Genomic DNA, 24394 nt, shown 5'->3' with positions numbered 1-24394 from the left:
CTGGTTGAACCCATTAAATGGGTTTCATCCAAATCACTAAGCATAGGATTGATTTTAGTCTCCAAAAGCTACTTTGTCTGAGGACAGTGAAACATCCAATATTATGAGTACAATGTTGTAAAATAATGTTCTTTTTACTTTCTCACTCTCATTAAAGAAGAGATTTCGCCGCTCCTTCCTGCCGGCTGCTGTCAGACTTCTTCACAAGAACATTGGGTCAAGCCTACAAACGGGCGGGCATTAGTGCAATTGAGCAGTCCTAGGATGCAATACACACTACTACTGTACTTTATCCAATGGTGTCCTTAAATATTGACCAATGATGTATTTTGTTTACCATTGCAGTATTCTTATTTTTGCAGCACTTTTATCATTGCAGTATTTTTTTATCATTGAAGTATTTTTATTTATTTTCCCTCTGTACCATGGACATACATTAGGATTGTTTCCTTACACTTGTCTATGTTGTAGGATGCAAGTGTGTATATATACATGGGGATTTGTGTATATACGTATATACTGTGTATATTTGCATGCTTTTTATGAATGTCTGCTTTCAATGTTATACATTAACGGCTACATTACGCCGCCATCTCTGTGGGATCTATATCTTTGCCGCTGTAACACTGCAAATTTTCCCATTGTGGGACTGTTAAAGGACATCTTTATCTTTTTTCTAAGACAAATGATAAGTTCTGTGTGTTTGCCTTTGAAGTGGACTCGAGCTGGGGGCGAAATCGCTGAAACTCACTCTCTCTCTTTCTCTCTGTTTTTCTCTCTCTCTCTCTCTCTCGCTGTCTCTCTCTCTCTCTCTCTCTCTCTCTCTCTCTCTCTCTCGCTCCCTCCCCCCTCCACGACTGCACCTGCTCCTCCCCATCCTGCCTTATTATCCTCATGTACTCTGCAAGTGATGCTTCTCAGCTACGGGAGCAAGTGTTGCAGACTCCCCCTCGCAGAACCGATTTCTTAGAATTATTGTCGCCCCGCTAGAGGCACGGTATTGACGGACCAAGGATTCTCGACATGTGGGCTTCTCGTGAGAGTCAGCTGGAAGTGGACAGGACGACAGGGAGCGCATTGTGAAAGGGAAGGAGAGTGACTTCGGGGAATCGGGACTACCCGGAGCGTGGAGATCAGCGGATGTTGCTATCTCGACATGGCACGGAAAGAACGAGTAACAACATGATCTTTGACTGTTTTTTTTAAGGGGGGGAGAGGGTCGCGATTGGCAATTTGCAATGAAGTGAGTGGAAAAGTGCAAGCTCGATAACTTCGCCATGAAATCAGTGTTCTTCTGCCGTTTCTTCATCCTGCTGCCCTGGGTCTTAATAGTCATCATCATGATCGATATTGACAGCAAAAGAACAATCTGGACCCCGATCGGTGTTCCTCGCAGCAGGGCGCAGCGTGCAGCCCGCACACCGGGGCTCGGTGGCCCTAAGAACTACTCTGCCCTGCCTGTCATCTACGCCATAACTCCCACATACACAAGACCCGTGCAGAAAGCAGAGCTGACCCGACTTTCGCACGCTTTCCGCCAGGTCCCCCAGTTCCACTGGATCGTGGTGGAGGACTCCACGGTGCGCACGGATCTGGTGAGTCGCTTCTTGGCTCGGTGCGGTGTGCCTTACACGCACTTGCACGTCTTCACACCGCGCAGATTCAAGCGCGCAGGGATGCCCCGTGCCACCGAGCAGAGAAATTTGGCCCTGGGCTGGCTCAGGCAACACCGGACTCGCCGCGACGCGGGGGTGGTCTTCTTTGCGGACGATGACAACACTTACAGCCTGGAGCTGTTTCAAGAGGTGAACCTTTTTACATTTCCATCACTTAAATAGACCTTTAATGGATTCATTTGACACTTTTAATAGATGAGAGCAGTGGTGTGATAATCCCTTAATTTCTTCTCTTTTTGGGTGGAGGAGCATAACAGAAAATAATTGGGAAGCACTGCCCAATGAGAACAAGTGGTCCAGAAAATGAATGGAGATATGCGCTGACTTGACATCCTAAATTCCCTAAATTAATCCAATTTTATTTTGGTGTTACTCTGCCACCCAATGACCTGTAAACACGATGATATATTTTACAGTTACTGTACGTAAATAACATCAATACGACTCATTTGATTTTGCTTGTTGCTGCGCAGTGTAGTTAGCTCCTCTGCCTCACAGGTTTAATTTACGGAATTTCATTCTCGGTTCTGACATTCTCGTGTGGACTTTGCATGTTGTGTGGGTGGGCTCATACTGTACACGTGTGCGTAAGTGAGAAGCATTTTTTTTTTTAATTTATGTTCCCTCTGATTGCTGCCGGTCCAGGTAACCTATCACCAAAATTAAATTAGAAAATTTATGAAGGTGTGGATTTTGCTTGTTTTTAATTGTGTGGTTAAATTGATCTCAGAAATTAAAAACAATAAAGTCAACAAAATAAATAAAACACACACCCCTATGGATTTTGGCTGACGGCACCCAACTCAATATACACAATATCAGTGGTCCCCGACTACCGGTCCGTGACCTGGTGCTGGTACGCGGTCACTTGGTACCAGCCGCACAGTGAGATGCAAAAAAAAAAAAAAAAAATCTGTAGTATATGCAGTACAACAGCCCGAAATACCCCACAACTCTGTGTTTTACCAAAGAGCAATATAAATGGGGCTTTGTAATTACATGATCAAGAATTGTGATATTACAGTGACCAACTGTGAGCATGTGTGAGCGATCGGATGTGATGTAAATTTGCGTGAAAACACCTAATCAGAGTCCAGTTTTCAGTTTTGCTTCTCTACACTGGTTTGCAAGTTGAAGCGGTAAACTCAAAGTTAAAAAATAACAAAACAAAACAAGAAGTAAACAATAACTGCACACACAGCTAAAAACGCAGCTGATGGACAGGCTGGGGTATTTATACACAGTAAATTTCGTAGAGTATATTTTATTCTAAAAAGACTACATTTGAGAGTAAAATATTTGGCGTAAAGGCCTCAACACAGCAATCCGCTGTCGGCTGTCGGAAAGTTGGTACATGCCGTCTTGCTTGGTATTGTGCGCCACGTCGGGAAGTCGGAGCTGTTGTTGGGGACTCTGGAGCGCGTGTTTGCCCGATGCAGAATTGAGTAGGCCTGTCGGGACAAATGATCACTGTGATTGTATGCAAGCGAATCGGTGCACTGGACAAGAACCAGAAGTGACAAAAGCGGAAAAATGGTGAAAACTGAAGCCATTTCTCAACAACTAAATGAGCTTTGCCATGACAGCCGACGTTGGATTGGTGTTTAGGGGCCTAACAATACAGCCTCAAATTTACACTGATAATTTTACGCAAAATATTTTACTCTCAAATTTAGTCTGTTTACTGGGACCAAATATAGTCTTTTTAGAGTAAAATGTACTCTACGACACAGGAGTGCTGCAGAAAGGTCTGAGGGTGCTACCATGTGTAGTGGGGGTGCTCGTGGCTGGGTGGTGCGCATCGACCGGTGAGTGGCGGTTCAGCGAGTAAGCAAAATCTGATAATGGTTCTTTAAATGATGAGTCACAGCACAGGAGGATTATAATCATAAATTACCAACATATGGTAACCCGAATATTTTGGCGAGGATCTTTTGATTCATCAGCTCCTCAATATACACATGCATATTTTTGGAATAAACCAGACACAGTGTTGTATACGATTGGTGCCACCTTACTTGAAAGGCAGTCTTTCCCTGTTCTTCTCCTCCTCAGGGACACTTAATCCGTCTGAACATCGGCCCTTGTATACTAGGTATGTAACAACTACAGCAGTACTAAAATTCACCCCTTAAAAGACTCTGTGCTGATTTAAGGGCTTTTTGGGGAAGATATTTATGACGAATTGGCATGCCCCCTTTTGAATTTCGGCTTGTTATTTTTTTCTGTCTCAACTGATTACGTTACAGCAGGGCAGCAAGCATTACAATATTGCTTGGTTTGTCATTTCTGCTGTCTGAAATGGTGACCGATGTCCCGCCAAAATGTGTATCGCTAATCTTCAATCACTGAAAATATATTAGCGCGCATGAATGTGCACACGAACACCGGTAGCGACTGGTTGTAGTTTTCAGACATTTTGCTGGGCACGCTAAGGTACATGTCTTGGCCGCGTAATGCGAATATTAAACTCATCAGATAGCAAGTGAGTAAAAAAAACAAACAAAAAAAAAAAAACAGCGGCACTTGATTTAGCATTACGGTGAGTTATATATTTTCATACACTTTGTGGTACCCTGTTTTGTCGGCGCATTTCAGGTGGACGCTGCTAATATTATTACATAAAAATGCAGCTTCATGTTTATTGTTATGTCTACAAGTACCCTCGTTTTTGAGTTGCTTGTATCATTCGTGCATTTTATATTCGTTCCGTGGTTTCTGTTGCGTGTTTGAGAGTTGCTGATCATATTAAAGCGTTGTTACCTTATTATAGTGTTGGCGCATAAAAATATACAGTGAATTTGCGTTTCTTGATGCAGCCTTTTCTTAATCAGCCGACCAATCCTCTAACACCCGAGTCCTCAAAAAAAGGCAACGCAACAATCCTGAAGAATCAGTTGAACAAGCAGTAGTGATGGGTAATTGAAGCTTCAAATCAGCTTCATGAACCAGTTGTAGTTGTTTTGGACTCCAGTAGATGGCAGTCTCAGTTCAACATTGGGCTGAAAGCACACTGACTTGCCCATTTTTAAACCCTTTATTTAAAACAACAGTGCCATCTGCAGGACTCAAAAATTCAACAACTGGTTCATGAAGTAAATTTGAAGCTTCATTTTCCCATCACTAGCAAGCAGCTCCCACGTGATGATGTGACGAGCATGATAATGTGACCAAAGTTAACTTAAAACTGCGCCTCAACTGTGTTTAATTATAGAACACGTATTCCCAAGAAAGAAAAAAAAACGTGCCTACTGAAAAGCAACTCTGCATACAGAGCTGCCACTGGGCTTAAGCATATGCATTTAAGAAGTAGAACCAATTCAGGGTTCAAGGTTTTGTTAGTGCTTGAAATCTCCAAAAAGAAAAGCTGTATGAAATCTTCACCTATACCACGATATGAACAACTTCCTTTGTGATCTTCCATATACAGCAGCACCTTTTTGAATTAGCCTCCTTCAGATGTTAAAGGCTTATTTCCATATACGGTGTAAGCTTTGGCATAGGTTTTCTGACATGCCCTTCCTCACTCCAACTTTCCCCATTTGCCCTGTCTGGGGAGTGACACTGAACTGGGCTTGGCTTGGTTATGACAATACAGCGTTTCCTCACATTGAACGAATCATCTGTGAAATAAAAATACAAAAAAGAATAATGATTCCTTATTCATTTTGTATAAATATATTGTATGCAAACAAATCCTCTTTATTTTTTTCAAAATGTCGTCACGGAGAACAAAAAGGCATGATTCCAGATTGTAGCAATAGATTGGATATGACTACAGCCAAATAATTAGGTACGGTATTATTCCAAGTCCAGTAACGTGGGCATGATGGGATCCAAAACAAAAACAGAAGATAAGCTGTTTCGTTGCAGCATCAACGTGCTGAGGATAAAGGATGTGATTGTACCTGTGCCAAAATGTAACTGCAGGGAAAAGTCATTTGAAGGTATTCCCAAAATGGAACAAATTCAAAGGAATACAGCGAGAAGGAGTTTTTATGTTGATGGGGACCCTGATTTCCCCAAGGAGGCTAAACTGTATTTCACCAGGGAAGCCTTCATTAAACCAAGGTATGATACTTGTAAATCTGCATGGCTGTGTGGCATTAAACAATATGGATGTGCACCAACGACAAACCAAGATTCTTGTGATTTAATGAGCACACACGCTTGCTGCTTGTGTTTTGGTCCTCCCTACCAGTTCATTCTAATCAAACCCACATACCTGCACATAATTAAGGGTCAGGATTGTGATTACTTCAATGGCGGCAGCTTGCAAGTGTCAAAAGGGTGTCATTGATCTTGTAAGATAAACACACGCAGGTTTCATCCGTCCATCTGCTTATCTTGTGCTGGGTGGCAGTGGGACTGGCAAGTATCCCTGCTCGGTGGATACTCCCTCGCCAGTCATTCACATAGTTGACACATCGAGCCCGACAATCATTCACCATCACGTCCACATTCACCGTCTCCAGTTCACCTAACAGACATATTTTTGATGCCACACATGCAAACCGCATTAGAGGGTAACATTTTTTGGGGAATCACACTGGTCACACGAGTATTGTGGGATTCCCACAGAATGGGAGTCAACTTTAACTTTAATTACTGGATTGGGACGGTTTAGGATATAACGGGAGCAGGATTATCCAGAAGAAAAAAAAAAACTCAGACAGACGTGCAGCCATTTTTAATGTAGCTGACCTCCAAAATGAGATCAGTACAGGAGTGGGAGTCATTATGAATGGAAGTAGGACGGGAATGCGAGTTGTTTGGGACAGGATTGTCATTTTTTTTTTACTCTGGTTCAGGACAGGGCTAGAGCGGATCTTTTTTCTGTGGGATGGGACAGGAAGGAAAATCCACTCCCCTGCACATAGAGCGGTCGGAGTCATGATGAGGGCCTATTTGCTCTGCAGTTACACTACTTGGTTCAGCAGACTTCTTAATTCAATACCCGTAAAATCTTTGTTTCAAACAGTTCGAAAAATACTACAACATTAGAGAAACAATCTCAAATGTACAGCATCACAGCATTTGTATGTAAAGCTAATTTCCAATGATCATCCCTCGAAAGGCTTTTGATTAAAATTTGGCCTGTAAAGCTATGGAAACTATCACAAGCAAGCTCAAATGTCTTCCACTACACATTTAAAGTCTGCATACAAAGAATTAGTATGTATGTATATTATATTTTGGTCACTCATGCCAACCGCAAGCCACAATGAACAGGGTAAGTGCTTGAGGAAAACGGATGAATGCGTGGACATGGTTTAGATTACGTTTCTTTTAAAGTGTTTTGAACTATTATGTTTTATTCCTCTATAGGAAGGTTCTTCAATCCTGTTCCTCGATAACTGCTGTCCTGCCCAATTTCCATCACTTTCTGCTGCAACACACCTGATCAGATCAAATGATCAGGATTGTTATCCAGCTTCTGCAGCCTTTGCTCATGATTTGATCATTGGATTCAGAATAAAACTTTACCCTATTTTACGGGTCCGTCCCGCATCCCCAACCTGGGCGCCCATTCGTCTTTCTTCCTAAAAATAATCAATGTGCGTCACCGTCTGACTTTGTCCTTTTAAATTGCTTCCATCGAATACATCCAGGTTTGCATGTTATTAAATGGGGTATTATCTATGTTGTAGCATCCATGATGTAGGAAGAAACAATTGCACTTTTATGATTGCAAGCAGAAGAGTAGCTTACATTCACATAATGACCACGTGTTTGTAAGCCATATGTCAACACTTCATTCACTAACAGGGCGTCACATCAAAAGTACACAAAACAACATGCATTTAAATTGTATTTACACTCCTCAGTGCCACAAAGCAGGCTGGGTGTGCATTTACCGGAACCAATTTTAGACACTTGTCGCACGAGGAAAATTCCCAGATGAGCTCGGACCGTGGTGGCATTGTAAAGATGGCTGTATATTTTTGTATTGGCACTTCATACCTTTTCTCTAATGTCACTTAATATGCTTTTTTTGGCACTCAATTGATTCTTCACATAACGTGTAAGCCTTCTCAAAGAGAGTGAGAGGGGGAAAGAGAGAGAGAGAGAGAGTACATTACAAGATTTCATGCTGCGAGAACAAATATTTGAATTCTAAGAATGTAGTAGTCGCCGACAGGTTAGCACGTCCACCTCACAGTAAACGCAACTTAATTTGCTTATTTTGGCTCGCAATTGCTTCTTCACACAGCCGTGCATACCTCTTCTCTTCGCTGAAGCGCATGTGAGAAAGACAGAGAGATAGAGATAGAGTACATTGCAGAATTTCATTCTGCTCCTATTGCAAATATTTGAATTCTGTGAATGCAGTCAGGCGGCACGGTGGACAACTGGTTAGCACGTCCGCATTAGAGTACAGAGTTTGCATGTTCTCCCTGTGCCAGCGTGGGTTTTCTCCGAGTACTCCGGTTTCCTCCCACATTCCAAAGAACATACATGGGAGGTAGATGGAACACTCTAAATTGGTCCTTGGTGTGAGTGTGAGAGTGGACGGTTGTTCGTCTTTGTCTTCCCTGCGATTGGCTGGCAACCAGTTCTGGGTGTACTCTGCCTACTGATCGGAGTGAGCTGCGATAGACTCAACCCACTAATGGCCTTGCAAAATCCATCCTTTTTCCCGTTTCGTCCAAGGGATGAAATGCCCATCTCTGTGAATCCGGTATGTTGCAGCAGCGTGAGATGGAAAACAAGCAGGACATCGGCCCTCAAGAAATAGGATTGAAGACCCCAGCTCTATGGGCTTCTGGGAAAAACAAATTCACACTCAGGTTTTGCCAGGCTGGAGTCGGGTATGCTCAGTGTTGCTGTAATTCTCGGAAAGAGCGTCTGTTTTATTCTCTCTGATAGAATCCTGTTCTCCTTCTCACATGCTTCCTATTTCATTAGCAGCACTGCTGTGCCAGTAATGGTCTGTCATAGAGAGACAATGGACTGTCATGCAGCCGGAATAACCGGGGGCGAACCACAGCTCGCTCTAGGCTGGATGATGATAAAAATAGTTTAACATAACAAGGAAGCTTTGTATTAGATATGAAATTCTATTTGAGTTACATTTACGCAATGCTTGTTTATCTAATTATTATACAACGGTGTTGTTTATTTCCTTCCACCTTGAATTCAATCGAAGCAATAAAGCTTAATCAATTACTAATTAATGAAAAATAAAAATGTGTGTCATCTGTTTGGTGTGTCTTTTCCCAACACCAGCATTAAATGGAATCAATAAGATTTTTTTCTTAGTGTTAATTTACAAAAATAAAGTAAATTATAATTGAAAGTAGTTAGATGGGTCCTGGGTGCATAAACTGCCTTTCCATTCATGCAGCCCCTTTAAAAACACTGAATGTGTAAGAAAATAAGAAAATACAAATAGCCTGAATACATATATATATATATAAATATATATATATATATTGGGGCGGCAGTGCAGAGGTCATGGGTTCAATTCCGGCTCCGGCCTTCCTGTGTGGTGTTTGCATGTTCTCCCCGTGCCTGCGTGGGTTTTCTTCGGGTATTCCGGTTTCCTCCCACGTTCCAAAAACATGCATGGCAGGTTAACTGAACACTCTAAAGCGGCCCTAGGTAGTGAGTGTGAGCGCGAATTGTTGTCCGTCAATGTGTGCCCTGCCGATTGGCTGGCAACCAGTTCAGGGTGTACCCCGCCTACTGCCCGAAGATAGCTGGGATAGGCACCAGCACGCCCCACGACCCTAGTGAGTAGAAGCGGCACAGATGATGCATGGATGGATGGATAATTTCAATTATTGCTATTATAACAAGAGACGGTGCACAGTGATAAAACTTGCACCGCAAAAAAAAAAAAAAAGTTTGATAAGCACACAAATACAAACATGTTGCAGCATTGCATTTCAACACACTGATTTTGTACACTTTCCATGTGAGTTTTTTGTGCTCACGACATACCTTTTTAAATATTGCCCATTAAATACACACACACACTCACACACACTCACATGACACACATTTGAAGTTCTTACGCTTAGTTTAGTTCTCATCTATTTACCTATGCACCTCCCATTCTATGCAAACACATGAACAAAACTGATGCCACCTTTCTGTTCAGAAAGAAAAAACAACAATGGACGCTGAAATAATTTGGAACAGATGGCATTTGAGTGCGGCATTTACCAAAATCCAGATTGACAAGATACAAAACCTTTCGACAGGTGAGCCACATTAGAGTTACAAATGAGACAGTTGTGAAACATGGATCCACTGTATATATCACTGCTGTTTAGCCATATAGCATCATCTTGACGAGTTGCTTTTATACTGAATGAATGTGCAGTTGGCCAATTATTTCGAAACACTGGTGGGGACAAAATCCATCTCAGTGCTGACTCTACCCCTGCCACTACTCTGCTTTGTTGTTGATTACACATGAAAGGGACTGCCCAGTCTGTTATGCCCTTAAGAGACTACAGCAGAATAATGAGCTAAATGTGTTACAAACAACTCCTTCCCGCTTATGAAAAAAACATTGATACATAGCAAATGTTTAACAAGGGTCCTCACTCTCTGACTGGAGACAAATCAGGTGCAAAGGCAATTTGCATCAGGACAAGCATAAAGAGGTGTAATTTTCAGTTAGTGGATGTTGGCAAGGTCATTGTTTTGCATGCTTTATTATGCTCATTATACGTTCCTAAGTATCCTAAGAGCCAGTGCTAAGTCAAAATATGCATGACTGCAAATATTAAGTCACTCATGCCGTTAGAGCTTGATTGCTGTTGCAGATCGTGTTCTTCCTTTTTGGTTTTGAAGGCAGTTTCAGGCTTCAGCCTAGTACTCTGTATAATATGCATGTTCTCAACCTACTTGCGTGGAGATGATTTATTTAAAAAAAAAATTAAACTAGCTTACTCCAGCAGTCCAAACACATGTGTTAATTTAACTCTACATTTCTCTGGAGTGTTTTTTTATTATAATTTAAAATTTTATTCCACTGCCCCCTTTGAGATTTTCTTGTATATAGAACACATCTGACAGTTTTATCTGGATCATGTTTAAACTGTACTTGAGACTTGAACATATGCCAAAATAGTAACCCTGTCTTCGGTTTGAGAACTGGAATATAGTGTCCAGGGAGAAGGAGGGCCTCTCCAATCAGAAGCATCTCCCTCAGGTGGAAGGAAATTGAATGTTCAGTGGCAACCCAGTCGAGGCGCAAGGCTATCATGAACAGGAAACAGCAGGAACACTCTTACTGGCCCTCCTGGGAGGATGCTGTCCAATTGAAGCCGCTTCTTCAAAATGGTCCCCCTCAAGTCCATCTGACATTTTGCAGCGAGCCAAACATGACTTCTGAACTAAATATTTCTGGTCAAACAATACAAAGATTGAGTTATTGTTATATAAGCTTAAAACGTGTGGAGGAGTCAGGCTGAGACTTTGAAAACACGAGAACACTGTTCCAACCGTCAAGCATCACGCTCTGGGGTTATTCTGCTATGAGTGGTACTGGCGCAAGGGACAGAGTCTAATAATAACAAAGCATGACAACTGGCAAAGTCTGCAAAATCACCTTAAATCAGAAACTAGATGGATGAAATTTTGGACATAAAAAGACAAAGCCCTCAAATGCAGATCAAAACTGGTTTCAAAATAGGTGAAGGAGGCTAACATGAGGCCTCGCCAGTGGCCAAAGCCTTGACCAGACAGTGGCAAACAACAAGCAATTAAGAACTGGGTGAGACTTATTTGATGACAATCGCTGGGTTTTTATGGTTTTAATGTTTGTCATTTCAATTGAATGTTGATATTATATAATATTCTGATCTGTTTACATGTGCCACTACATTTGAGAATAATTCTGGTGGATTGGACATGAAATGAACTCCACCAATTCTGCCAAGAAGAATGGTCAAAATCTTTGACAGCATATTGACAGCGTAAACGAGGCTTAAAGCGGCTATTTTACCGTGGTTCAAACATGTAGAAATGTGTGGGCATAAAAAAAGATGCTAGACGTAATGGGATTTGAATTACAGTTGACAGTTTCAGCACTCAATTATTTTCACTTTTCAGGGCCTTTAAATTCACTGTACTCATGCTTGGAGGTAGTGATGAGAAAATGAAGCTTCAAATTTGCTTCATGAACCATTTTTTGTATTTTTGAGTCCTGTAGCTGGCACTATTGTTTTAAATAAAGGGTTTAAAAATGTTAAGTCAGTGTGCTTTCAGCCCAATGTTGAACAGAGACTGTCATCTACTGGAGTCCAAAATAACAACAACTGGTTCATGAAGCTGATTTGAAGCTTCACTTACCCATCACTAGTTGGAGGTCACAACAGACATGGTCTGCTAATCAAACTTTTCTTGCTCTCACCAAAAAATCGGAGGGCATAGAAATGCTGATTTTTAATGCAGGCTTGCAAGCTTGCTCTCTGTAGTGAATTTTAAATCTGATTGCTTAACGACAGCTTGATAATATCGTTATGCTATATCAGACAGCACTACTGATGTTGAAAACCCGAGGTAGATTGACATGGCAAGACATAGAGAATAAATTAATGATTGGACAAAAAACATCCACATGCACAAACTAAGCACTACGAAATGAAATGAATAGACTGTTTGGAATAAATTAATCAGAGGGCACTTGACCCTTTTTTGCCGGTCAGTCCCCCGCCCTCCGGCCTCGACCCTCTGGCCTTCTTCATAAAAATTGTCGGCCCCCGACCCCGTTCCTGACTCCGCCCCAAAAAAAGAGTCTGTGCATGACGATGGCGAGAGCGAGATGCGAATGGGAGAAGTTTATTTAATGTTCATTGTTTGTGTCAGAAGAAACATGACACACCTGCGTTCACTCAGCTGTGCCTGTATTTCCTTATTTTGACATCACATAACCCGCCTGCCACCTGCTACTGGGGCATACCATTACAAGACGGAAGGGGGACAACGCCATAACCCCTATGAAAATCATTAGCTGGCTCATTTACTATACAAATCCGCTTACCTTATCATGGTGGTAAGTGTTTTGTCAAACCAAAGTATGTTAACGGTTTGACTTCCCCTCTGTTCTCTCATCTGTGGTATAGAATAGATTCATCATACGCATGGGGTCCGATTTGTGGGCCGGACTAAAATCAAGCACCCGGCCTTTGTTTATAGAACCCTTTGTTAAAATTTGTCACTCCCTGACCTTCACCCCAAAAATGGGCATCCGGAGGGCCGGACCGTTCCGTCCCTGGGACTGACTACCCAGCTCTAAAATTAATAAATTGTGAATATACTAAGTTCTTCTGACCGTGTTTAGGCCAGCAGAGAAGGCCTTGCTGGCAGTGACGGCTACTTAAGGTTGATTAACTATGGTGATGACTGATCTAGCGATTCGTACGTTGCAGCCACTTGAGCGTGTTTGCCATTTTGAGTCTCCATTCATGCAATGAAGGAGTGCATGGTTATGGGTAACTCCCTCCCTTGTTCCTGAAAAGCTGACTGTGGGAATGGAGGGGCTTTCAGCTAACGGCAGCATAGCACAACCGTTTGATGCAGCTGCAGAAGCCTGTCATAGGCAAGACTTTCGTCAGTCCGTTTTTGAATAATTTAACTGCGCTAAGCTCAGGCAGCTTCACAGCACACATTGCTTATTTTCGGGAGCAGCTAAGGTAGTGAATGTACGAACCTTTCGTAGAATTTAAATGACATGAAATGAGGATATTATAAAGGCATTATAACTGCCATTTAACACACATTCAAATCACATATCTTTTTTCAAATCTGATCAAATCAGCTGTGTGCTGTGCCAATTTCAATAAGTAAAACAAGTTGCTACATTTAATGCTTATTGACATGTTTTTTTTTTCCATTACAGTCGCTAAAAGGGTTGGAAACGTTGCAGTTTGCAACCCTGTCAGTCATTAAATTTATGTACACGTCAGTAGCGCTCTTGGCATTGGACATTGTCTCAAGCCCCAAATACACTCATATACAAACACTTCTCTGTGTAGTTTACATGCTGTTAGAATTTTGGCCAAGTACACCTGAAGACATCTGCTTCACAATTCTGAGGTTGATGGTTCAAATCCAGTTCCCAGCATATCTTTGTGGAGTTTGCATATTCACCTCCCACTGATGTAGTTTTTGCCCATGCACTCCTGCTTTGTCCCATATTCCAGAAACCTGTAAAACACATTGATCTCATGCATGCATATAATAAGCGAAATCCAGGACCAGGCCTTGACCAGTCTCTTATGATTAAAATATGACACAAAGAGAAATTGTTAGGATCAAAGAACCGGAGGGTTATGCGAAATTCAATTTTCCCAAGTCCTTATGAGCAATTATCATAATTACAAAGCGTAGTGGGAGAAGCGAAGGTGGGGGTTGTCATGTCAGAGAAGCGAAGTGGAAAGGAGATGAACCTCGCTGGCAGAAATGTTCTGTTGTTAGGCGGGCGGGTGGATAAGAATGGAGAAGAGAGGATGGTGATAGGAAGCCAGAAGGCTTTCAAGGGCCAATGTAAATGTAAAAAGGTGTTATGCACCAGTTCCTTACTCATTTCCCTGGGCTTTTTTTCCCCGATCTGGCAATTTAAATAATGCTGTCTATGATATGTGCTCCCTCAGTCTATCATTTTGCCCCATCCACACTGTGAACAGTCCTAGCTTAGATTGATACTGGCTCAATTCAATTCAACAAAAAAGGGAAGAACCTTGTATAAAAAAGTTTTAACACTCGTATTGTCAATGTCTGTGTGACCCCAGTCAGTGTTTAACGTAAGTTGGTGGATGTTTTTTTTTTTTTGATTCTGCATTTTATGACATTTCTCAATTTAATGGGGAAAACAATGTTTTTAATGTCCAGCACACATGCATTGGTGTTCTTTGAGTCAATTTGACCTGAGTCTGTTTCAGCTGTATAAACCCAAAAAGTCACAAGTATCAGTATTTTACAGACATTTTTCCGATGTTTTGGTGGATAGGGAGGTCACTGTACCATGCAATTTGATACTCTTCATAAAGCTTCGGGGCACTGACGTGACATAGCAATGAATATAATTATGCGAGAAAATTGCTTGAGCGATTCTAAAGCTTTTCAATTTCTTGATTCTTGGCGCTGTTTGCTCTTTCCCAAATGACAATGACTTCTAAAGAAATGTTTTCCATTAATGAGGTTGCCCTAACCGCTTTTTGTCAATGAAAGTGTCATAGAGGAGAATGTGGCGGACATCCTCGTCTGATGAGAATGACTTTTCTCAATCTTGACCCCACTGTTACTTACTGCTGCTAACGTCATACAAATGCTTCCAGGCTACGCTGTCAGCAATGTCCAAGACATAAAATCATCATTTGAGCTCTTCATAACGACTAAAGATAACTTTAGACGGGTAGAGCGTGTATGTGGATGCTTGGAACGACTTGGTTATGACCCACTTGCAATCCTACATTACATTGCTCATTTACGCAGGAGTGAAATAACAGAAAGGCTTTGTGCTGCTGACTCAAGATAGGCAATATTTTGAGCCATGTCGCTCAAAACATTCCGAGTTTTAACCTGAATCATATGCTTTGATGACAGATGAACTACTCTGTGGAAAATATCTCGCAGTTCTGTTCTTGTTGTTTTCCATTTAAAATCCTTTGAACGGGAACCTAATGTATGTTGCCCTTCTTGATAAACAACTATTTTAGCAATAGATATAAAGAAAGTGTTTGCTTCAGCAACCACCAAAGCTGCATTCTGCATGGCCAGCTGGTACCTGTCAGCTGGCTCCGGAGTCCCACAGGCCAGAAAGGCCCGATAGGATTCTTCCTTCATCTTGACAGAATCCCTTACCGCCGGTGTCCACAGGCAGGTTCGGTGGTTCCCCCACCATCGGAGGCAATTCACCATCAGGTGGGGATTAGTTGACAGCTCGGCTCCTCTCTTCTCCTGAGTGTCCAAAACATGCGGTCGCAAATCCGATGATACGACTACAAAGTTGATCATCAAACTGCGGCTCAGTGTCTCCTGATGCCAAGTGCCCATATGGACACCCTTATGTTTGAACATGGTGTTCATTGAGGACAATCGATGACGAGCACAGAAGTCTAGTAACAGAACACTGCTCAGTTTCGGATCAGGGGGGCTGTTCCTCCCAATCACGCCCTTCCATGTCTCACTGTGATTACCCACGTGAGCATTGAAGTACCCCAGCAGAACGAGCGAGTCCCCAGGGGGAGCGCTCTCCACTACACCCTCCAAGGACTCCAAACGGTGGGTCCTCTGTTTTGGTACTACTGTTTTAGTGCCCACACCTGCTTGGCGCCTCTCACCCTGGGCGACTCCGGAGTGGAAGAGTGTCCAACCCCTCTCAAGACGAGTGGCACCATATCCCAAGCTGTGCGTGGAGGTGAGCCCGACTATATCTAGTCAGAACTTCTCTGCCTCGCCCACCAGCTCGGACTCCTTCCCTGCCAGAGAAGTGGCATTTCGTGTCCCAAGAGAGAGTTTCTGGGGATGGGAGCGCCGACTCACAGGGCACCCGACCCCTTTGGCACCCCACAGGTGGTGAGCCCATGGGAAGGGGGACCCACGATGCCTTTGGTCCCACTTCCAGGCCGGGCTCCGGAGATGGGCCCATGTCCGGGCAAGGGATAACTAGACCAATTATTTTGTACATCATAAGGGGTCTTGTGAGCCGTGCTTTGTCTGGACCCTCACCTAGGACCCGTTTGCCATGGGTGACCCTGCCAGGAGCAAATAGCCCCAGACACTTTAGCTCCTCGGATCATTGGGACAAACCCCTCCATCACTGTAAGGTGACGGCTCATGGAGGAGAGGGAGAACTATTTCACGGTTTCATTAAATATTAGCGTATAATACTAGAGGAAGCTGTTTCAAGGATAATTCATATGGAGTATAATAACGTGTAATTGAGTGATGGTGGGTGTCGTCTGCCTCTCGCACTGAATGATTGTGGACCCAGCATTCAATCCTCAACAGCATGTTCTGCTGTGCTGATGTGCTGCATCACAAGGTCGGCACATAGAATGAGCTGCCAAACTGTTCTGCCTGTCCCTGACATCAATTTGGCATCGCTGCTACCTCGACTGCTGGATTATCAGCATAATATTTACTTTCCATCTGTGTAGTTTATACAGAATGGTAAAAAGAAAAATGCAGCGGAAATACTGCCAAGAAACAACAAAGTAAAAACTGCAAATTAATCCACATTCATCATTGTTCTTATGCAAATGGCATTCTGGTACACGGAGCCATTCAGTTAAGCGGAGTGCTGCCCATGAACGTTATACAACTAATCACAATTACTTGGGGTCTTGAAATTCTTAAAAAAATTAATAAATAAATAAAAAAAAGCATTCCCGATCTTCTCCTGTCAGAAAGAACTGCTGATTTCCTCACCGGATCAAATTTTAAATTGAGCTTGCACTTTATGAAGCAAGCACAGTTGGAGCACACAGTATGAAATCACCTTCATCTATTTTGCTTCGGCGCATAAACCCATGAAGCATTCAACCTTCACACATATAATGCACCATTGCATCCCAGTTTCATAGCTCATCCCCAGCACCACTTAATTTGATTCATTCATTTTCTCCCCGCTCAGTTCATCCTGTGACTGCCTCTTCCATGCATATTAATAACACAAAGATAAAAATACACATGATTAAAATCACACCCAAACTCTCATCGTGGTTCACAAACACAACAAAGGGCAGCAGGTACGAATTGATGGATTTGTTTTCATAGACTACATTACTAAGCGTATGTACAATTCATTTCTCACCCAAATTATTTGGTTGCCGGCAAGAAGTCAGATTTGATTATCTGATGGACCTGAACTTCTCTGAGACGTTGTGTCCCGGTTGTGGCTCCAATGAATGTTATTCCGCACCCTCTTTTGTCTACCTGTGCGTCACATGTGTTTACTGACTGAGCCGGTGTCATTTGTCACGACTCACTGCTTGTCATTTAATGTGCAGGAGAGATGAATGATTTGTTATTGCGGGGTAGCGTTTGCCCTCAGGTGAAGTGATAATGAGATGGGAGCTACTGAGAATTTTTAATATACGTACATCATTGTCGGCCGTTGGCTCCCAGCTTAAATGCTAAATTGATGTGTAGCAGAAGCCTCTACAAATTCATCAGTGATGTTAAAACCGATGAGAGAGGCTCGGCTGTGGTCAGCTCCCAAAAGTGCAAGTAGACCAAATGGTCGTAAAGTATGAGTCATTTCATTTATTGATTCCTATTACAATTCTATAAATATAACGAGAGTAATTAAACTATCCTGTCTCCTGCTAGCTCCTCAAAACAGCAACCAAAATTCACATTGTTTATATTAGTATATTGAGTTGCCATCTGTTCAAACCTACCATAAAAACTTCGGCACATAATTATCCATGCAATATTTAATGATTGTATTTTTCGAGCACACAAATCACACAGTGGCAGCAGTACAGTCAGCGGACTGGATTTTATTTCCTATTGAGTTTAAATGCAATTCATTAGCATGTATGTGGAAACTGGCAATCGTGGGGTCTTCGGTTTATAAATGAGTTCCGTTCCTACGGCGGTGACTTATGAAAACGACTGTTTATGATTATCGTAAAACATTTGAAAAACACTTTAGACATACGTACATGTAAATCAATTAAATAAAAAAATTAATAAATAACGCGTTAACTGCGATTGCGACTTTTTTTGTGCCGCCAGCTCATGTATTTGTACATTGCTGTTTATTGAGCACCATTTGCATTTCTAACATCGAAATACAAATTTCTTGCCAACTCTCTTTCTTGTCATTTCTGCTTGTGCTAAAAAACATGGCAGACACATTATACAAACACGTCTGACCTCCATTTCTGAAGGCAGGCAAGTTGCGAAAGCTTCTGTTGGCAATCATGGTGTCTCCGGCTAGGCGAGGTTCGGTGCATCATTTTTGCCTGAAAATATTGAAAACTTTAGACATTATGATTGTCAGCTTTGACAGTTTCTGAAAAGATCAGGAAGAAAAAACGTCCTCTTTACCAACGCCGCGCAAGACAATCTTTGGGGCTCAACATTGACTGAACGAGGTCTATGGAATGATGCCGTTATACGTTCTATGGAGACTTTTCGTCAGGTTTTGCCCGCTTTCATGTGAGGACACTGTCTGAGGCCGTTTTTTATTATTTTTATTTTGATATTAACGGTGTAGTTCTATAGACTTGACAAATATTTTCCCAACACTGATGTGTTTGATGGTGCAGTTCAATAAATATTCCACACTTTTTCCTGATGGCTTTTAAGATGATATCTGATAACTGATGCTGTGATTCCATAAACTTGGAAGAAGCAACTCCCCCTCAAACGGTTGCATTTTATTCTCACAACTGACAAGTGAATCTGACATCTGAGGATGTCCTGCAGTGTACAATGTACCACAAGCTGACAGCTGGAATACAAGAACTTAGTAACACACAACTACTCGGCCACTTATTTGTGGGGTTAAATACATTCTTGTCATTTTTGCAGGAAAATATTGCAATGATTACTTCTTACGATACACTCCTTTGCAAAAAATTGTTGTTACAATCAATCAATATTTCACGCAAGATGAAAAATAACATACACTGACATGCAAATGCACTGGCACCCAAGCTTAAGTGCTGCACTATTTCTTCGTCTTCCATTAATGTCTTAACCTCTTTTTCTGGTATATTCTTGTGGGATGTGCAACCTGTTCCCATGAGAGTGGCCGTCTTGGAATTGGGAGATGGGAGCACATTGGTGCCCTGATAATTCAGGAAAAATACTGTAAAAGACTGCCCCCAGTATGGCAAAATTGGAACCAAACCTTAATTAAGACCAGTATTCTCACTTCATGGGTGGATTTTTGGAGAGTCTTAGAATTTCAATTTAGAAACCATCGGAACTAGTGTAAGAAAATATATTCTCCTCCCAAAGATGAACATTTCTCTTGTCATTTCTTCAGTTAACTTGAAAATGACAACATTGAGTTTTTATTCGGTCCTCAACTTTGAGGAACTTTGCCAAAAGTTTGTCAATGATTATTTCTTTCATTTGCGCTTGGCATCGCCGTATTGAGCGGACAAATGAGTCTCCATTTGAGTCTGGCACATTGATACACGCAGAAGTAACTAATTCGGTGAAAAAGCATTATTTTTATATATTTGTTTGTTGCCCCAAGTATCACGCATGCTACTTATGTACACTTGGAAACTGTAAGACTGTATAAAAGGCTATTACAAAATTAAATTACCACATAAAATTTAAAAAAATAAGATTCAAAATAAATGAAAAAAAAACCCAGCATAAACTCAGTAATCAGCTTCACATATGTAATTGCTGCAAGATGATTTTTGTGCTTGCTGAAGTATCTAATCACACATTTTATAGTCAATGAAAAGAATAAATAATGAGAAGACCTGCGCTTTCATGTCAGGTTTAGTCCGGTTGAGTCACTGCATTCCTGAGGTTGACAAAAAAAAACAAAATAAAAACGTGCTACATTGCTGTCCTTGGAGTTTGTCTTTGTTGTTGATGACAAACGTGATGAAAGAGCTCTCGTCTCGTCTCCTCTGAGATGTTTGTGTTCTCCGATTGAATCTGGATTTACTGTTCTCTCCACTGAGAAATACAATTACATGGAAACTTTCCTTGGCAAATGTATCATTATTATTTTTCTCCCCTCAGAAAAGAGTATCTCACTCACGTCTCACAACCGAAGCAACATTGTTGAAAACTGTTCTCAAACAAATAAACAAATCAAATATTCATAAATGTGGTGCTGCTGGAAAAAAATACAGGAAGTAAAATTGAAATGAATTTATTTATTTCTTGGAAGTGTACATTTGCTTTCAGTCCATTTTTGAATGTTCTTTTTTTTTTAAATTACAAGACAATGCAATTTTCATGTGTAGGTGTAGAGAAGGCTTCGGGTGTAATTGGTCCATTCTGTGCCTCTCAGAGGAACGAAATTATCATTGATCAAAGGGATGCACAGCCTCTATTTAAACTCCCGTGTGTGTTTTTTGACTCAATCGCAGAAACCTGTTAGCATGTACCTTCTCCTATTTATTCACTTAATTTCCTGTGCCTGAATTTCTGGGAACAACTTAGTTACAGAAATGCAATATTTCAATTTTCCCTGTCAGTGGCATTTATAGCGTAGTAAAAGCAAACTGTCTACTGGAACATTATTGGAGCTACGTACATGCCACTATAGATTAAAATAACCTTGTTTCAGTGATTGGTTTCAAAACACAGATTGGAGGTAGTTAAATGAATTTTACCATGCATGACTCATGCTTTCAATGAAGCATTATTTTTGATGACTTTAAAATATATGTATACATATTTATGTATACATGCTACAGTGCCTAACTTGCCCACTTGCCTGCAGAGGGCATGCAATCCTCCCCCCCCTTGATGTTTGCCAGGTACAAACAGTTTTCTGTCCTTTGCGTCCATTTGCGATTTTTTTTTTCCCAGTGACTTACTATTTCTCGATTATCACCATGGTTTTGCTCCAGTGAAATCCTTTGATGAATTTCCTATTAAACAGCGAGGCTGTATAACAGCATGAGTATATGCTCTGCTAACCCTATTTGTATAAATACAGGCTTAACTTCAAGTTTGTGTTGTAAAATATCCCTGCGACAGCAATAATGTGCAGATGGTAGTGTGTGTAAAGCTGTTGCCTCAGTGAAAAATAATACACCATCTGTTGAAGTACTCTCAGCACACAGCTCCCATTTTGTCAAATCATGTCACCTTTACACAACTGCAGGCATGTGTAAAAAGCATGTACGTGAAATGTATGACAGCTCAGAAGACTTACATGTGTGCTTCCCACGAGTGGTTCAGGTCAGTTCTGCTCTCTCTCGCACTGTTTTGAGCCCTAAAATCCCTAACTGCACCATGTGCGAGCTGCAACAAGATAGCAAATAGTGTGACCTCATAGCACATCATTAAATTCAAAGTGCAGCAGAGTAAACAAAAGATAGCAAGGGAGGAATATTTCATGTTTTCTTCTTGACATGTCACTGTTGAGCATAAGAAAGGGAGCTTTGTACCAGAAAGTGGGTGGTTGTTTTTTTTTATTAATTTTTTTATTCCCACCGTTGCTGTGACGTGACCATTTTTCCCCCAAATCAATCGAGCTCAAACCTGGTTGACACGCACAAACCTGAGGGTGCCCAGCAATGGTTGAATACCAATCGGTTAACATATCACAACTTTCAACAATGAAACATCAAACGTTGTCTATAATGTGAAACTAAACGGAACTGTGTTGCGTTGTTGAAACAGGCAGCACGATCTCCGTTCTGGCCTCCCTATGTGGAGTTTGCATGTTCTCATTGTGCGTGCGCGAGTTACGCATACATCCATCCATTGAATGGTTGTTTGTCTATATGTGCCCTGCGGCTGACTGGGGACCGGTCCAGTGGGTAGCCAGCCTCATCAGTTTGGATAGACGCCAGCTCACTATAGCAACCCTAATAAGGACAAGTGGAACAGAAAATGGCAGCCAGGATTTTTTTTTTTTTCTTGCTTCAAGAGCAGAATCATTTATTTTTCAGATAAAACAGCAGAGGATCTTTTGTGGCACATACTGGTTAGAGAATATAGGCAAGAGATTATAAATGTTACATTATTCTTTGAACAGCTAGATAGTGAAAAAGTTAAAGAAAAAAAAAAAACACCATCTGAAGACGAAAGAAATTTTCACATGCAGCGACATTGAAGCAGATTAATTAGATGCATATTCCGACTCATGCGGTACAAATGCATTTTGCCTAGTTGGTGACAGCTGAAATCAAACGTTTGTATTCAGTATACGAAGCTCAGTCTTAACCCCTCGACTCATGCAGAACTCCAGTGGAAATAAAGTGTCAAACAAGACTGTTCTTTGAGGTAATGTATTCAAAGTAGGAGCTCATCAGCAGTCAAACCAGGACTTCACCACTAAGCCAAATAACAACCATGCTCCAGGATGATCGCCGAAAGGGTGTCAGCCTCTCTTCTGTTTCTGAGCCTTCTTTTCATCCTTGAGGTGGAAGCGCTTGAGTCTTTTGAGAATGACCTGAGAGAGGGGGGCCAAGACGCAGCTACAGAGAAACCAGGGAAGGAGGTTTAAAGTCTGATAAGGTTGAACTCAAGGGGGCCCCAGTCAGAAGAAGGAAAGAGCTTCAAAGCAGTTGCTTTCGCTGTGGCTCAGAGGAGGTGCACCTGGGGGCCCCAAGTAGGACACGGGTGTTACTGTGGAGAGCCAAATGACAGAAAAGAGCAAATTGAAATTAAACAGAAGGAAGGGGTAAAAGTGAAACGGAACGCCGTGATTACCTGAGCCAAGTGTGTGAGAAGAGGTTGTGTTTTCATCATCAATTGTTGAATAGAAAGTTTTGGCAGATTTGTTTTCGCTTTGACTCACATTCAGCTCACTTCATAATAGGTAATAGTTTTCGAAATAGCGAACATTTAATCAGAAAAGATGTAGCTTCATGCTGTTAATGATAATCACATCTGAGGTTTACTGGCTAACTAAACATAAAACAAAAAGAATGACAAGTTGTGCATTTAACATATCGCTGACATTGTATTGGTTAGCATCAGTAGTTGGGCTTTAGATTCCTTTAAGACAGGGGTTTTCAACTTTTTTTCAACAATGTACCACCTGTAAAATATTTTTCAGCCAAGTACCCCCTAACCAGCACAAATAATTTTTCTGTATAAAAAAAACAAAAAAAACAAAAAAATTTTTGGGTATTAAAAAAAATAACTGCTGTGATTAAGCACCTGTTTTGTATTCATGCTTCCTTTTAAATAGTGCTGTGACAAATGTTTTAACTACTTAATCACCCTCCCAAAAAAATCCGTAATTAATTGCAATTAATAACATTTTTCGAACTACATTTTTTGTGAAGCTTGTAATAAATATTTATTTGAATAATATCTTGGAGTTAATGTAAAATCACTGTCAGGGAAGTTTCTATTAAACAAGCTTGAAACTTGATAATATGACAACCAAATTTCTTTGACAATCACCAAAACATTTTAATTCAAAAACTGTTCTAAAAGTTTTCTTTGATTCTTGAATACAATTTAAAAGGAGTCATTTTTACAGGCATTTTTCTGAGAAACAATTTTCAAAACTGATACAGTCCGTTTAGTTCTGCCCACAAGCACCACACTCCAGCAGTGTTGGTTTGCAAAGCCCAGTGGTAACTTAAGCAAGGTTTTTTGTTGTGAGATGTGCTAAAGAGGTTTAGCTAATATGGAACAGTTTTTGAATATGGCTTTGCAAAGTAAATTGCAAAGTAAATAAAACTGATTTAACTGAGTTAAAATATTTAACTGCGTTAAAACATTTTAAAATTAATCTCCAGAGTAACTGCTTTAACTTTGACAGCCCTAATTTTAAAATATCCCATACTCCCTGAAGAGCCTTCACATACTCCTAGGGCTACGCATACCCCGATGCTTTAAAAATGGCTATTTGAGCGCAATACATAAATGATAAAACAATACTTCCAAGCAGTCAGGCATCTTCTCCTCTAAAAATAACTAAAATTGCAGCATCTTACTGTGACATTTGCGGTAGTAGTAAAAGATGAAGTACGATTCTTCTTCATTTGTGTCTTACATGAATGCTTTATCCTGTCTCCCAGTGGCCAAATTTATTGGAGTTTCCAAAGATATAACAATGTTTGGGTGCAATG

General features: G+C 41.2%; 1 protein-coding gene across 1 annotated transcript in view; it reads left to right on the top strand.

Annotated features, from left to right (window-relative positions):
• The first annotated feature begins 904 nt into the window (after window positions 1-904).
• The window catches only part of b3gat2 (beta-1,3-glucuronyltransferase 2 (glucuronosyltransferase S)), a 49619-nt gene continuing 26129 nt past the window's right edge, over window positions 905-24394 (top strand). The window contains exon 1 of the mRNA XM_088304548.1: window positions 905-1805. Within this exon, the coding sequence (XP_088160674.1) occupies window positions 1278-1805 (528 nt within the window). The 5' untranslated portion in view covers window positions 905-1277. The remainder of the gene's footprint in view (window positions 1806-24394) is intronic.

This window comes from Idiotropiscis lumnitzeri, chromosome 9 (assembly GCF_059441095.1).
Source record: "Idiotropiscis lumnitzeri isolate Australia: NSW breed Sydney's pygmy pipehorse chromosome 9, RoL_Ilum_1.0, whole genome shotgun sequence".
NCBI lineage: Eukaryota > Metazoa > Chordata > Actinopteri > Syngnathiformes > Syngnathidae > Idiotropiscis > Idiotropiscis lumnitzeri.
The sequence above is the reverse complement of the archived record's forward strand: the minus strand, read 5'-3'. Positions and strand labels throughout refer to the sequence as shown.